Source organism: Mustela nigripes, chromosome 6, assembly GCF_022355385.1.
Source record: "Mustela nigripes isolate SB6536 chromosome 6, MUSNIG.SB6536, whole genome shotgun sequence".
In the NCBI taxonomy this organism is placed as follows: Eukaryota; Metazoa; Chordata; class Mammalia; order Carnivora; family Mustelidae; genus Mustela; species Mustela nigripes.
Window position 1 is genome coordinate 90,560,882 of NC_081562.1, and position 16,864 is coordinate 90,577,745.

At 34.5% G+C, this 16,864-nt stretch overlaps 2 protein-coding genes and 1 pseudogene across 2 annotated transcripts; 2 read left to right on the forward strand and 1 right to left on the reverse strand.

The window, feature by feature from the left end:
* The first annotated feature begins 5,024 nt into the window (after positions 1–5,024).
* LOC132020366 (olfactory receptor 6C1-like) lies at positions 5,025–5,969 on the forward strand. The gene has a single exon (XM_059404528.1). The coding sequence runs from the start codon at positions 5,025–5,027 to the stop codon at positions 5,967–5,969; it is 945 nt and encodes a 314-aa protein (XP_059260511.1).
* A 5,631-nt stretch (positions 5,970–11,600) lies between these two features.
* LOC132020766 (olfactory receptor 6C3-like) lies at positions 11,601–12,539 on the forward strand. Its single transcript, XM_059404912.1, has one exon. The coding sequence runs from the start codon at positions 11,601–11,603 to the stop codon at positions 12,537–12,539; it is 939 nt and encodes a 312-aa protein (XP_059260895.1).
* A 2,988-nt stretch (positions 12,540–15,527) lies between these two features.
* On the reverse strand, positions 15,528–16,192 carry LOC132020367 (large ribosomal subunit protein uL1-like; annotated as a pseudogene).
* Positions 16,193–16,864: the final 672 nt, after the last annotated feature.

Consider the following 16,864-nt stretch of genomic DNA (forward strand, 5'->3'; position numbering starts at 1 on the left):
ATGTGTTTTGGTGAGTGCTGTGAAGTGTGTAAACCTGGTGATTCACAGACCTGTACCCCTGGGGATAAAAATATATGTTTATAAAAAATAAAAAATTATATTAAAAATGAAAAAAAATACCTTGGCATAGTATCAAAGTTCTGAAATGAGAGGTTACCTTACATATTTTGGGACACTGTTATTTATTTTTAAAGATCGTATTGATTTATTTAGAGAGGGCAAGAAAGAAAGCATGAGCAGGGGGAGGGGCAGAGAAGGGAGAAAGAATCCCAAACAGACTCTGCTCTGAGCTCAGACCCTGAGGTAAGAATCAATCCTAAGACTCTGAGATCATGACCTGAGCTGAAGTTGAGTCAGACGCTAATCAAATGAGCCACCCAGGTGCTTCATAACTTTGGCTATTATTATGTGACATTATTTGGGTCTTTTTCTCTCACTGGCTTGCCCTTAATCTTCAGTAATTGCATGTCAGTGGGAATTATATCTATTTTGATTCCATTTTATCCCCAGTGTTTTGTGTACTATTTAAAAATAGCAGATCCTCAAAAGATATTTGTTGAAAGATATTTTGTCATTTCTAAAATGAAACAGAGAGAAATCAGAGTTGTAAAATCCTACCAAGTTCCTAGATTTTATGCTTGCATTAATTACAGGGTTAAACCCAACACAACTTTCAAATAGAAAGGGACCTTCTCGGTAGTAGATACTTCTCCATAAATAGCACCATAACTATGATGGGAGAATAATTTCAAGTGATTCTTGGAAAAGATTGAAGAGTTCAATGAGTATTTAATCCATAGTTTTTAATGTCTTTCAATGGGAAATCACTGAGCATTGAACTCTATCCCATTCTTTTTATTGTTCTATATTCAGTGTTTTTGTATAATTTATTTGATACCTACTAGCTTGGAGAGCCACTTTTATGGAGACATTTCAGTATATGATAAAAATGTAATGTTTTCATATAAGATTAAGTTGTCCCAGTATTTTACTCAGCAAAAGAAATTGGAGCATCTAATCTTAAGAGAAATCCTGATTTAGAAAATTCAGGAAATCTCTCCCAAAAACCTTGCACTTTAGTTGTTTTTTCATTTAGATCAATGCAAAATATTCCATTTGCTTTTGGCTGACTTCTTATGCCCTTTCTATCTCTTTGGGCCTTATCCCAAAAAGTTTCCTGTTCCAATATTGGTGCAACTGTTGATAACATTTGTACAATCCTTAGTGTATTTTCCTCTAAGCCCTTGTTGGCATATTTGATTCATTGGAGTATTTGCTGTGAGACATAGGCATATACAGTAAATAAAACATGTGCCTCATGCAGGGGAAAATCCATATAGAACCTTCATCCAGAAAAGAATAAATGAGGTTAAAAGCATACAGCATTAGCACTGTCTCTCAATGAGTGAGAACAAAAATGGTTTTGTGATTTTGTAATGGAGCTGTATTCCTCAAATGTGATAACTGATTTTATTTGCTAATAAGATATTAGTAACTACTGTCTAGGAATACATGCTATAATATTTTGGTACAATTTAATTGTGCTTGTAATTAAATTAGTCCTAACTAATTCCATGATGATATTCTCATTTCAAAATTTAAAAAAAAGAACTAAAATAGAGATTAAAAACCTGTCCAAACTCACAATACTATAATGTAGCTAAATTACAGTTTAAAATTAAAAAAAATATTTATTTATATATTTAGAGGGAGAGAGGGAGAACCCAATGGGGAGAAGAAGAGGGAATAGAAAATTTCAGACTCCACGCAGAGTGCAGACTCCAAAGCAGGGCTCAATCTCATGTCCCTGAGATCATGACCTGAGTCAAAACCAAAGGCAGATTCTTAACCAACTGTGCCATCCAGGCACCCCTAAATTGCATTTTTAATCTATTTTGCTTTGAATGCAAAGCCCACGAGTTGCCCTCAAAATACCACACATTATACATTAAGTTCTGATGCCATACATTTTATAAGAATTCTTTTCCTTTTTTTTGAGTTGAAAATCATCTGCAAATGTAGATACTTAGTTAATAAACTGAGATAATCAGGATATAAGTAGAACATCTCTATGACAATCTACAGATTGTGAAGATTTAAGTGATTACTGTTTCTCCTTTATTATTCCTATTCATACTGGTCGATCTGACTTGGGATTCAAACTTCCCCTTTCCATTAGGAAAAAAAAAACAAGGTCATTTATTTTTTTCAGAGGATTCAGGTAAAGTGCATTCCAAACTAATTTTGGTACTACTCTAAGGCATTGCTAAAGTAATAGTCTGGAAAAAAAAAAAAAAAAAAAACTACATTGTTTCTTGGGAGATTTTTTGCATTCAGTCACCATGAAGTTCTTACATGAGATTAACTGTCACTAAATATTTTTTTCATCAAAAATGGAATGAATCATTGCAGGAAAAAAAAAATGGTACTTGGTATAAACCAAGAAATTAATCAAGATATCAAATTAAACCAAAATTTTGCACTCTTCTCTGACAAATTAGCCTAGCATATAGACCTAACACCAAGAAAAAGAATGTCAATGAGAGAGAAAGAGAATTGGAAAACTGTGTATTCATGTTATGGGTGCAAATTGCCTTGAAGATATATATATTCACAACTTTTTTAGGACTTCTAATTTAAGAAGAGAGATTTCAGCACATATAGAGAATGAAGAATGGTAAAGTTAATGTCCAGTTGTGGAATGTAGGGAGCTTTTACCACTACTCTAATTATTAAAAAATAAATAAATAAATAAGCGCTTTCTCAATCCTTAATAGGTCTTTTTAAATAGTTGTATTTTTAAATTGGACAATTTAGGAGATGATACCATTCTTTTCTCAAGAAGGCCGTCCTTAAAATTCATATGAAACAACAGAAGAGTCCTAAAAGTCACTTACTTAAATAAATAAAATAACTGGTTTGTGCTTATTATTTCATTCACATATCTGTTATTTCATTTAACATGATAGCAAGTATTTGTTCATTAAATTGATTAAATTTCACTTTCAATGGGCTACACAGGTAATTCAACAGTAAGATATCAGGACAGGTTAGAACTCATTGAAACAAAAAGAACTAAAGGACACACTAAACTTGTGACCATAACTTATACGTGACTGGGAAAAAGAAACATGAATGAGTAGTTAGGAAGGAAAGCCTAAAATTATATATCTTCAAGTCTCAGGTATATGTTTCATTTCTCTACCAAAAACATCACAGAAATGGTTGAGAGATCAGAGTCTATACACAGCTGTTAATTATAGAGAATTGTTCTTTGAGAACAATGACTTTTATGATTGAAATATCCATCATACACTTGAATTGCCATAAGTTTGTTTGCAAAATGTCATTGTGATGCCTGTTTCTCTTGTAAGTGCTCTTTAGCCTGTTTTCTCCAGTCCTGAGAAATAATAAAAGAAATATTCATTTCTTATGAATCTCACATGCTTTCCCAGTAGCTTTGGCAGCATCCATCTCAGTTGGAATTTGCCTCAAATAATCAACAGCAATATTTTTTGCAAAACAGTGAAGTGAGTGAAAAGAGAACTCGGGCATGTAAGGGGAAAAAAGAGCAAGAAATTTCATAGTATTATGAGGCATTATATACCAATAATCAACAATTCTATATCTTGAAACTAAATATCTTATTGCAAGATTTCTCTCATGACTCTGAATTGAAAATTTTACTATTTAATGAGAATGCACAGAATAAGGGATTAGAAAATGGATTGGTTCAATTTATTGAGGAGAATTTAAACTTCACACTAAAATGCATTGTTGTTGTTGTTGTTATTCAGGAAGAGAAGATAAAGGGATTTCATGTATGATTCATTGATTACTCCAGGGTTGATAAAACAAAGCTTCTATAAATGAATACTGATGTAAATAAAAGGAAAAATATAAAAATATAATATGGGATGGAAAGTAGAATACATACATAGGGAGAATACACTAACAACATTTAGATGGAAAAAACTTTGAAAGAAAAACTATTCTGGAGAAGACAGAGTTTATTTTAAATGCTCATCCAATTTTGCTTCTTTAGCCAATGAAATATGTAGATCCAATCTACTAAATTTCTCTGTCTTTTCATATTCTGTACTCTATAATATCTGAGGACAGTATGTCAATGAATTCATTGCCTACAGCTTAAGATCAGGAGTAAGCAGTTGAAAGGAGAATGTGAGTCAGAGTGAAAACACAGAAATCTGTTACATTGTTAAAGATTTAACTTCAATGAATTTCAAATTTAGAGATACCTCCATTTTAGTGACTTTTTTCCTGACATGTCATCTTTTCTATGTTACACTAGTACAGTAAGTAATAGTACAGGAAACTAAGGGACAGAAATGAGGAAAGGAGACACTTTTATTGTTTTTGGAAAAAAGACAAGTAGTTTCCCATTAAGAAGGGGACCCATGAAAGAAGTACATTTATATCAACAGGCAGCATTTCTATTCCAGTTATCAAACATGCAAAAAAAAGGAAAAAAAAAAACTAACTAAACCCCCTGTTCTTCTCATTTGGAATACATGGTTTGGATAAGACTTTTTTTTTTAAGATTTTATTTATTTGACAGACAGAGATCACAAGCAGGCAGAGAGGCAGCAGAGAGAGAGATGGGGAAGCTGGCTCCCTGCAGAGCAGAGAGCCCGATGCGGGGCTCCATCCCAGGGCCCTGGGATCATGACCTGAGCGGAAGGCAGAGCCTTTAACTCACTGAGCCACCCAGGCGCCCCTGGATAAGATTTTTAAAAATCTTTTTAGATTCAGTTTCCAATCTGTGAAATAAGGATTTTATGGAGAAACATTCTATGTAAAACATAGAGAGCAACATATGATCAAAACTTACTTATACATGTCACCAATTTATTAAGATGTCTTAAAGATCTACTACATCAAATTGGTATGGCATAATATATTTATTTCCAGAGATAAACTCCTGAACTATCCGTGGATAATCCTCTTTTCTACAATCTGCTTGGTTTTATTTTTCCCTCTAGATTATACAAGAGAGGAAATAAATGAAAAACCACACAGAAATAACAGAGTTCATCCTCCTGGGATTGTCAGATGATCCACAGCTTCAGGGGGTGATCTTTGTCTTTCTGCTCATCACCTACATGCTCAGCATCACTGGGAACATGACCATTATCACCCTTACCCTGCTGGATTCCCACCTCCAGACTCCCATGTATTTCTTCCTCAGAAATTTCTCCTTGCTAGAGGTTTCATTCACAACTGTCAGCATACCCAAGTTCCTGGGCAGCTTGATTACAAGAGATAAAACCATTTCCTTTAATGATTGCATGGCTCAGTTCTTTTTTTTCATCCTCTTGGGAGTCACTGAATTTTGCCTTCTGGCTGCCATGTCCTATGACCGTTACATTGCCATCTGCAAGCCTCTGCATTACATGACCATCATGAATCCCAGAGTCTGCAAACTCCTTGTCTTTGCCTCTTGGTTGGCTTCATTCTTAATCATATTCCCATTACTCATGCAGTTCATACAGCTTGATTACTGTAAGTCCAACGTTATAGACCATTTTACCTGTGATTATTTCCCCTTACTACACCTTTCTTGTTCAGACACAAAATTCCTAGAGATAGTGGGCTTTGCCTGTGCTGTGTTTACTCTACTGTTCACTTTGGCATTAATAATTCTGTCCTACATATATATCATTAGAACAATTTTGAGGATTCCTTCCGCTAGTCAGAGGACAAAGGCCTTTTCTACCTGCTCATCCCACATGATTGTCATCTCCATCTCCTATGGCAGCTGCATTTTCATGTACATTAATCCAGCAGCAAAAGACAGAGTGTCTCTGAGCAAGGGTGTTGCTGTGCTAAACACCTCAGTAGCCCCCATGCTGAACCCCTTTATTTACAGCCTAAGGAACCAGCAAGTCAAGCGAGCCTTCATGGACAGGGCAAGGAAGATTGTATTCTTCTCAAACAATTCAAAATAAAGGATAAAAGTGTTGTCATCAATTAGAGGCATAATAAAGAACAAGTAAACAAAAAACAAGGTCCCTCAAATGTCTATGAATATCAACATAGTCTCACTACAGTTTTACTTCATTGTTTGTATTTCTGTTGCCAACAGTATACAGAGGATATTTGAATATATATTATTTCCATTTAAAAACCAATCACTTTCTCATGCATTTCCCTTCCTTTGAGTTAGTCTTTCCACTCCATAACTATAAAAATGACCTCATTTTCTTCTTCTAAATATTTTTAAATTCCAATTTTTCCACAACAATTCTTAAAAATTAAGATACATAAAAAGAACAAGAGCATAAGAGAGAAACTGTTATATGATTCCATCAGGAAACACACCTTCTAGAAATTCAGAAAATATTAAGTCATGTTTAACACTTTTAATTTACTATACAAAGACCATAAATATAGTCATGGCTTAGAGTTATAACATTCTCTTACCTTTTCTGGCTATTTTGATATAACAGTTTATTCATACAATTCATTTAAGTGCAAAAGATGCAAAATCTTATTTGTTTCATGATATACTTTGTTCATAGAAAAATCATTTTAACAAAAATCAGTTACGAACTCACTATCATTGTGTTTATTCAGTACTATACTGGATGGTCTAACCAGGAGACTAACAGGATAAGCACCAATACATTTACTAATATTAGAAAGGAAAAAACAAATCTTTCTTAGCAATTCACATGATATTTCCTCCTAAGGCCTTAGTGCATTTACACTAGATGGTTCTTAAACCAGACACACTCCTCTCCCAGATATCTGCATGTCACCCCAATAAGGCCTCCCCCCAATTTCTCTACATAAAATTATAGTAAGCCCCTACTTCCAAGGTTTTTCAGTTTTCCTTTACAAAATAGTTACTAATTTATAAAAGACAGTATAATTTAGGAATCAGTCATGCTCATTCCTTATTGTCTGTTTTCTCTCACATCCCTCAGCCCAGGAGAGCAGAGATCTCTATATCCCCTGCAGCAAAATGTTGTGGTCCACACAGAAGGGTGCAGGGCCTGACTAGATGCTTCCCAAAAGCCAGTTGTGCTGTCTTCTCAATTCTGCATTCAGAAAGCCCACAGAAATAGCTTGACACCTGCCATGTGAGAGACTTCACATCTTGGAACAGGATCAGTTCTACATATCAGCCCCTTACCTCCACCCCCTGAAAAGCAGTTGTTAGACTTTTACCAGAAGTCACTAATACTTCTCCCTTAGAACCTGCATCTGCCATGTAGTGGGTTTTCAATAAACACTGAGTACATGAAAACATTTGAATAATTTAGAATGGTTTCAACGCCCTAGTGCTCTGACTAAATATTTTACCCAACATAAACATATGTAATAATGTACGTAACAGTGAGCTAGCTTTAAAACAGTGATCAAATAAAATGTGCATTTTATCATAACTAGACTTTTTTATGACAAAGAAATACTTAATTGAATATTTTCTAATGCATTTGGTGTTCATTTTCCTCTTTTATTTTACATTAGACCTTTTGGCAACTATGCAAAGATCAATTTATTTGATGTGTATTGACTTTTCATGAAGTTATTGAGAACAATTCTTGTTAAAGTTTGCATTGGAACTTTCTAATGGTAGGAACTCCTATGATGCAAACCCTTATTTATTTCACACACAAAAAGATTCTCTTAACTATATGGATTACACCAAGAAACTTATCAGATCCAACATCATCTGTCAATCATTACACTTCTGAGATTAAAAATTCAATTTATAGAATAGTAGCTCAATTAAATGATGGTAGTCAGTAAGTAGGAGGCCAACCAACATCTTGTGGAGTGGCTTACCTCCACAAGAGCATGATAATATATCACTGAAAATGATTAGTAATACATACTGGAAATATTCAGTAATACGATGGCAGTTCAGGTTTTAGAGAAAGTCTTAAAAGAGTTGGATCCCTTAACCATTTGATTTAACAAATTTTGTCTTTTGATTTAGAACATGTTACAGCAAACCATTACTTGTAATTAAAATCCATCCTCCATTCTTTGAGGAGAGTGAAACCTGGTAGCTTGAACGATGTTTCATTGACCTAAAACATAGTCACTCATCAACCTCAGAATACATGGTAGTAATTGACACATTATTAAAAAGCAGATGCCTACTAGCTTGTGGATAGGAGGGTAACAGATGTAATCAGTCTTCATTAAAAGTAAATTATTCTGAGGCCTAGAGAAAAGCTAGACAGCTATTAGAAACCAGGAGTAAAGCAGTAAGGGTAGAAAGTTAGAGAATGAGAGGGTGATTAAGGAGGAAAGAGAGAGACAATCCAGTATCTAGGAGCTTGAGAAAAAACATGGAGAAGAAACATGTCTAATAGGATATTTCATGAAGTACAGTGCTTTGTGAGATAGAAATTCATTCCCTTTCCCTGTGAGTCACTAAAGATTGTGTTGCTCCAAACACACAAATGGTGGATATCAGACACTTTAACTTCTTTCTGCCTCAGACTCTTTCTTTACCTGAATAATAATAGCACTGACCTCAGATGGTTTTGTATTGTCTGCTTGTTTGAAAAAATGAGATAATTTTATGGTCAGTGCCTGGTAATCAATAAAAGCTCTGAATAAAATACAAAAAGAATTGCTATTTGGATATAAAACTAAAAGCAAAGGAATAGAATATTCATAAGTAGAGAAGTAGTTTCACCATCTCCACTGAAATATCTTGAATAAATATTTTCAATGCCTATTTTAATGTGTAGCAGTTATAAATTCTACACATCTCAGCATCTACGTATTGTCCTATGTCCTTTCTTTTGTCTTTCAAATACTCTCATCTTTCAATCCTGTAAATAATCCATACCCTGCCGCCCCACAAATAGTGTTAATCTGCACTACTGGTATCAAATACACACATGTTTTATGTCCACATCTATAACTGCAAAGAAAATAAAGATAACTCATTAAATATAAAATTATATTACACATATGTGTACATATGGCATTCATATGCATTTATTTTATTTTTTTATTTTATTTTTTTATTTGACACAGAGAGAGAGATCACAAGTAGGCAGAGAGGCAAGCAGAGAGAGAGGGGAAAGCAGGCTCCCTGCTGAGCAGACAGCCTGATATGGGGCTTGATTCCAGAACCCTGAGATCATGACCTGAGCTGAAGGTAGAGGCCCAAGCCACTGAGCCACCAATGCGCCCCTATATGTCTATAATATATTACCCTTCTAGGAATAAAAACTACATCTCTCATTGAAGGAATTGTGGATTAAACAAGTTCAAAATATCCAATGCCAGTTTTTCATATATTTATTTTATTGATTCATAAATATTCTCAATATGAGAAGATGTCATATGCACAAATATAAATAACTGTTTAATGGAAGTAAATAACACAGTGAAGAAAGTCGTCAAAAGGCAATAAAAGCCACATTAGGGAGGGGCTTGGGAATGGCTTTCCTAAATTCAAAGGGTCAGTATAGTTATAAACCTTCTTGTCAGTCTTTAGGAGGTTGTCCATTTCAGAAGACAATCAGTCAAAATAGAAATCCACAGCAGTGTTTTCCACCGTTTCATCCTGATAAAGAATTCTTCTCTAGGTTGCCAAAATTCAGAAGATATCAGCACACTAATTCTACTGAAGACAAGTCCAGTTTGTGGAAGAAAAATGTGCATTCCTTATGCAGTCACAGAAGAGTGAAATTCTACACTTGATCTTAGCCAAAAGGCCGAGAAGCAATGGAAGTGTGAAATTCTAAATCAAGCTTTCCCATACTTAGCATCTCGCCACTTGTACATTTGTCTATTTTCCTGAATCATTTTATTTTTGTACTTCTTATTCAATATTTATAAAACTGATTCACTCTGTCTAATGATTCTTCTCCTTGGCACTCTATTTACTTAATGAATTCCCCCGGGTCAACAAAAAGACACAGATAAAATAAGTCCAGTTCCATTTGTATGTCAGACATAGAGAAGAACATTCCATATGTTCTGTTTCTCAAAACAGTGTTTGCAGGAAAATATAGCAGTCCATGAACTTGAGGAAAATATTACTTAGGTTTCACAGATGTATAATCATAGAATTACAAGATATTTATTTTAAATGTTTGCATGAGTAGAAAGAAAAATGATTGGATAAATAACTGTTTTGTAGTATATGAAAAGAGGCAAGTGGAAAAGTAGTAGTCAACCTAGGTGTAATTGAATTTGTATGTGGAGTTTGACAGATGAAAAGCAAGAATGAGTTGAATTATAATAAAATGTTGTCAGCATTTTAAAGTATCAGGAATGAAGGATATCATGAGTTGAAGAGAATTATAATCCCTAAGAACCATAAAAAAGTTAAATCAACACGCTTGTTTTGAGAGCACAATAGAAACCAAATATTTTGCTAACTCAATTTACCAGCTCTGAAATTGTGTAAATATTTAAGCAAATCAGATGATAAAATTTGAGACAAGATCATCAAGAAGAATCAGGAAGTAAGTAAATTTTTTATTCTTCAATATAAGATATGGAATCTTCATTTTACATAAATGTTTTAAAATCGTGTTTGCATATATGTTTGTGGATTTACAACCATTTCAATATTAAAAATTAAATAACTGCTTACTACCAAGAGACTGTTAATAAAATCCTAAAGCAGGAACACAGAAATTAATCTTGGATTGTTCAGTTTTTACTAATTTGAAAATGTATTCTGTTACATACACAAGATTATTATTAAAATTCCCTATGGGAAAAAATATCTGCTTCCCAGTTGGTATTATTTTGACCATCTACTTGTTCATTTTCCATAGAAGTATTATTTAAAAAAAAAAAGGAAAAGAAAAGAAAATGATTATGCATTGAGTGAATTCAACTACTTCTAGGCAACTATTTAATTTAGTAATAGAATGTTACCTTATTGTACTTCTAGCCTATTTATCAACAAGGCAAAAAAATATATATAAGAATGTGATAGCATCAACCAAACTCTTAAAGTAATTCATGAAAGAATGTCAACAAAACATTCCCATGCATAAACATGCACATTGTACAGTGAGATGATTACTCACAAATTAGATGACGAATTTTGCAACCTTGTGAAAGCTTCCTAAACTATGTAGTTCTCATTGTGGAGGCAGGCCTAAATCACCCCTGTGAGATTTGAAACCCTGTCTTTAGATGAGCCATAATGCAGACTAGTTTTTATAATATTGAGGAAAAGAAAAATGTCAATTAGAGTATTTTCATGTTTTTTTAAAAAAGGAGCTAAATATTTTCAAGAATAATTAGAATCTTAATATTTAAAAAAAAAACATTAGAATAAATACCTTCTGCTTAAATGTTATCACAAGATTTTTTTTTTTTTACCCATGGCCCCTGACAGCGCATTTTCAACAAAAAGAAATCAGTATTTAACTTCAAATAATATGTATTACTTGAATGTGAGGTCCAGTAGAAATTGGAGAGTTGCTGAAGGAAAACATTTCTTTTTGGGTTTCATAGATTATTCATCACTGTGGATATTTTTAAGATTCTGTACTCTAACCTCAATCTTGTTTTAAATTTTTATGTCCTACAGGGGAACATACAGTTTCCGCTCTAAAGGGTGGAAGAAAGGATCAGCAATGAAAAACCGCACAGTACCCACAGAATTCATTCTTCTAGGGCTATCAGATGACCCAGAGCTTCAGATTATGATTTTTCTCTTCTTAATTATCACATATATATTAAGCGTCACTGGTAATTTGACCATCATCACTCTCACCTTGACTGACTCCCATCTGCAGACCCCCATGTATTTCTTCCTCAGGAACTTCTCTGTATTAGAAATATCCTTTACAACTGTCTGTATTCCTAGATTTCTGGGCACAATTATCACCAGAGACAAGACGATCTCATACAATAATTGTACAGCTCAGTTGTTTTTCTTCATCTTCATGGGAATAACTGAGTTTTACCTTCTAACTGCCATGTCCTATGACCGCTATGTTGCCATCTGTAAACCCTTGCATTATACAACCATCATGAACAAAAGAGTCTGCATTTTACTTGTCTTTTGTGCTTGGCTGACAGGATTCTTAAATATCTTCCCACCAGTTCTTCTCTTTCTCCAGTTAGATTACTGTGGTTCCAATGTCATTGATCACTTTGCTTGTGATTATTTTCCCCTCTTGCAATTATCTTGCTCAGACACATGGCTCTTAGAAGTGATCGGTTTTTACTCTGCCATAGTGATTCTGCTTTTCACTTTGGCACTAATAATTTTGTCCTACATGTTCATCATTAGAACAATTCTGAAACTACCCTCTGCCAGTCAGAGAAAAAAGGCATTTTCTACATGTTCCTCACACATGATTGTCATTTCCATCTCTTATGGAAGCTGCATATTCATGTATGCCAACCCTTCTGCAAAAGAAAAGGCATCATTGACCAAAGGAGTGGCTATTCTGAATACTTCTGTCGCTCCTATGATGAATCCATTTATATATACCCTCAGGAACCAGCAAGTAAAGCAAGCCTTTAAGGATACTATCCAAAAGGTTATGATTTTCTCCAGTAAATGAAAGTGTAAGGAGCACTAAAAGGATGACGTTCTTGTAAATACTATTATTCACACTTTCTCGAAATTCCTTTTCCTTTACTAGAGTTATGTATTTTCCCCTTTTTTCCACTCCCATATTAAAGTTCCTAATCATTGAACTCAAACATTTGATGAACTGAATATTGTTTCAGAATTTTCTGTAAATTCAAGTGTTTTTTTTCAATGCAGTAGAACATCTGGGTTAATAATTATGATTCTGAATGATAATAGTTTACCTTTGAAGAGACACTGGGCATTTAGTTTGATGGAAAGAGTGTCAGGATTGATGTGGATTTCTGAACTTTTCATTCTTACCCAGTAATAGATAGTGTTATTAGAAAACTTTGATTCTCTTTGTCATTTCCATGAAATCAAGTAAACACAATCACCAGAGGACTGGGAATAAAATATAAATATCTACTTTAAAATATTAAAAGATTAGAGACTCACACGTACTAAAAAATATTTACACTGTTTATCATAATTAAGATGCTAATGAGGAGGAAGAGAAAGGAGGTAGAAGGGGGTGGAAGATAACATAAAAATTTTCAGCAATTCCTACCTTCTAGAGCTATTGTTTTCTTTGTATTGACTCATTTAATCCTGCCACGACTTTATGGGGTGTTATTCATTACTAATCTCTCTTAGAAGTATTTTTCCTTAGGCAGATCAAATGTCTCCAAAAATTAAAAAAATAGGTGAAGAACAGACAATGTAAAAATAAACCAAACTTATAAAATGGATGAAACTATGATAAACCACTGGAAGTTCACTTTTCTGGAGAATCGAGCTTTATTTGTGGCATCTAGAGCTGACTTTAGGGTTTTGGAAGTACGGAAGAGAAATAACATCTACTGATAATATTCTACACACTCTACTCTGTATTAAGCAAATCACATGCAGTATTTATTTTACAAAACTTCTTAGAAAGTGAACATTATTGCTTCCAATTTATAGGTGAATGAACATGATGAAATTGAGGTAGAAAGTTCAATGTACACAGATTGCAGCTTTCAGAACTGGCATTTCAGTCACTTTCCTTTCATCTCAAAACCCAGACTAGTTGGGTTACTTTCATCTTCACCCTGACTTTCACTTGCAATAAATTATGAATAAAAGCTAATGTTCAATATTAGGATTGTTACATTAAAGGACTTTGTAATGTTTAATGAACTCATTCAGGCTTTTCTTACTTATGGCAAGCTTTGGGGATTCAGTGATGAGAAAGAGGATTCTTGCTCTAACTTATCTCAGATTCTAGTGGGGGAGAGAAACTACATGAAATTAAAATTTAATTTGATCAATGCAGTAACTTAAGCATGAGAAGCCTATTGGTCAGGTAATGTTATCATTGTCAAAGAAAATGTCAGTTTTCCTGCCTTAGCACAATTAGTGTCAGTTTCACTATAATTGCTAAGGGTTGATTCTTTTTAACCCAAAGTCACATGCGTAAGACAAACCTTGTCTGCTTTGACTGTTATCTCAGTTTTCACCTTTATTTCTTGGTCATAATCACATATGTTTAAAAAAAAAGTCATGTTCTTCCCTCAGTAATACGGGTTTTTTAAAAATGTTTATTTATTTATTCGACAGAGAGAGACACAGTGAGAGAGGGAACACAAGGGGGAGTGGGAGAAGGAGAAGCCAGCTTCCCACCAAGCAAGGAATCCGATGCAGGGCTCAATGCAGGGCTCCATCTCAGGACCCTGGGATCATGACCTGAGTGGAAAGCAGACACTTAGCAATGGAGCCACCCAGGTCCCCCAGTAAGAAAAGTTTTTGAGAATAGGATATGATACTCTCCAAGACTCTCCAGCAAGCCTCCCTTTACCCTCAAATGGCATTGTGGCTCATTTATTCATCTTACACTCAGTTAACCCGGTACCACACTCTATCTATTACTATCTCAGATCTATTTTGAAAGAATTTATATCAATGACCATAGTCAAGATTTCTAAGACTTTTTCAGGCATTTATCAATGTACATTAGGAAATACTGAGATATATTTGATAAATTAAGTCCATGCACAAACTAGGTAAATATTTATTTAATTTAAATATTTAACTATATTTAATACCTATTATGTGGATATTAACAGTTTACTATAAGCAGATTAGGAAACTCACAAATATAATTTCTTCCTCCTTTTTTTTTCTTACCTATTGTACTTCTTAATGCTTTATAGCAGCAAAGGATGAAAAGTTTTTTTAGCTCTCCAAATTCTGTGTCTTCCTTTGCCTTTGCTGTTGCATTTTTTTTAAACATATAATGCATTATTTGCTTCAGGGGTACAGTTCTGTGAATCATCAGTCTAACACAATTCACAGGACTCACCATAGCACATACCCTCTCCAATGTCCATCACCCAGCCACCCTATGCCTCCCTCCCCACTCCCCAGCAATCTTCAGTTTGTTTCCTGAGATTAAGGGTCTCTTTTAATTTCTTCCTAATTCTTATATTGAAAATCATTCAGATGTTATTTCTGAAAAGACTTTCAAAGCAACTACATTGCAGGCATGCACTAGCCATTTGGATTAATAGAACAGATCATTTCCACCTTATAAGATTTTGAGCAACAGATAAAAAGGGAGACTTTTCAGTATGGAATTAATCTTTTATAAAAACATATACCCGGGGCCATATGAATATAAAATATAGGACTGCTCACAACATTTCCAACAGTGCAGTAAGAATTCCAAGTAAAGGTAAGAAATATAATTAAATGGATATCCTGGACAAAAATAATAATGATTGCAAATTGCAGCTGTCAAAGTGAGTGAAGTGAATGAGAATTGCATGGTTAGAAACAGAAAACAGCAAGTAGTCATTACTTCTCTTTTATGCTTTCTATGAAAAGCTGATTTTATTGATTCATTTTATTATGCACAGAAAAAAGTTATGTTATAAAACCAATACTAGTGATCCTCATATGGATAGTATATATTTCTTTCTTTTTTTTTTTCCTAATGTTAGTATAAGGGTTTATTGAGGTATGCCGTAGTACAGGTGCTGGGACTTGCCCATGATCTTTTGTTGCATAAAGCGCAGACCTCCTGCCAATCCTTCTTGAGCAACAACACCTGCAAGTTGACAGCTAAGTGGATGTTGCATACAAACTCATCATCTGTCATCTTCATGTGGCCAACAGCCACTGACAGACATAGCAACTTCATCTGGAATTGGACTGTGGACTTCATTTTATCCACTTTGACCCCCATGTTCTCATTGTGGGTCAGCATGAAAGGGAAATTGCCAACTTTATTCAGGCCTGGACCCAAAACTTGTGGAATCTGCTTGATCAGAGATTCTGAAGCCAAAAAGGCATCACACTTCTTGGTCATATTCTTGACTAACTCTTTTTTCTTGTTGAGTTTCTTCAGTGTCTTAGTGTCCATGTGGGGAATATCCACAATCTTGGACTCATCACAGTGCTGCTGTTCCCCCAAAACTTGGGGCAGGGAGTGGACTTGAGCCTTAATGTGCCTGAGAAGCATTTGTCCTTCTGTGGGTTGTAGATCTTCAAGTTGATCTGCAGCTCCACCATCTCCAGAAACTTCTGACACTGGCACTGATTCCCATTCAGGACTTCCCACACCACCAGTACAGGGTGTCGCTTAGATACTTTGCTGCTCATGGTGCCTCATGACACAATAACCAGATGAAAGAGCAACATTATATGTTTTAAACTCTTTTTAACATTTTACCTACCCCCCACAAGATATACCCCTTTAAGTGGGTATACTTTTTTCCTCCTTTTAAAGTAAAAGGCAGATATTCATAGGAAACAAATAATGTATATATCACCAATATGTACCTGAAAAATGATTCAGATCACAACTGTGTCCCCCAAAGAAGCAATTGTGCCAATTTCTAGGGGAGGTAAGAAATTTTGCAACATGAACATACACAAAGAAATCTTAGATTTTCAGAATAGGATGCTATTTCTTCCACAAAAGCACTTTCTTTCACAGGACTACTAAATAAGCTCATCTAAAATGCCAGGCTTGGCTTATGGGGATTTCTTTCCAAAATAACATATCTTAGAAAATTAAAAATTCAGAAGACTACTACTCTTTTGGAATTAAACTTAAATCCCTAAGCTTACATGCAGAATATTGCTTTCACTAAAGAAGCTTAGATCCCAAACTCTTCCACTGGTAATCTCAAATATAACATATGCCTGTATGATACTACCATTTCTCGTTGGAAAGAGTTTCTGTCATTTTTGGATTGAGCACTGAGTTATCCACAACAACAACCACAGCCATAATCATAGATTATGGGACTAACAACTGATTCTCTCACT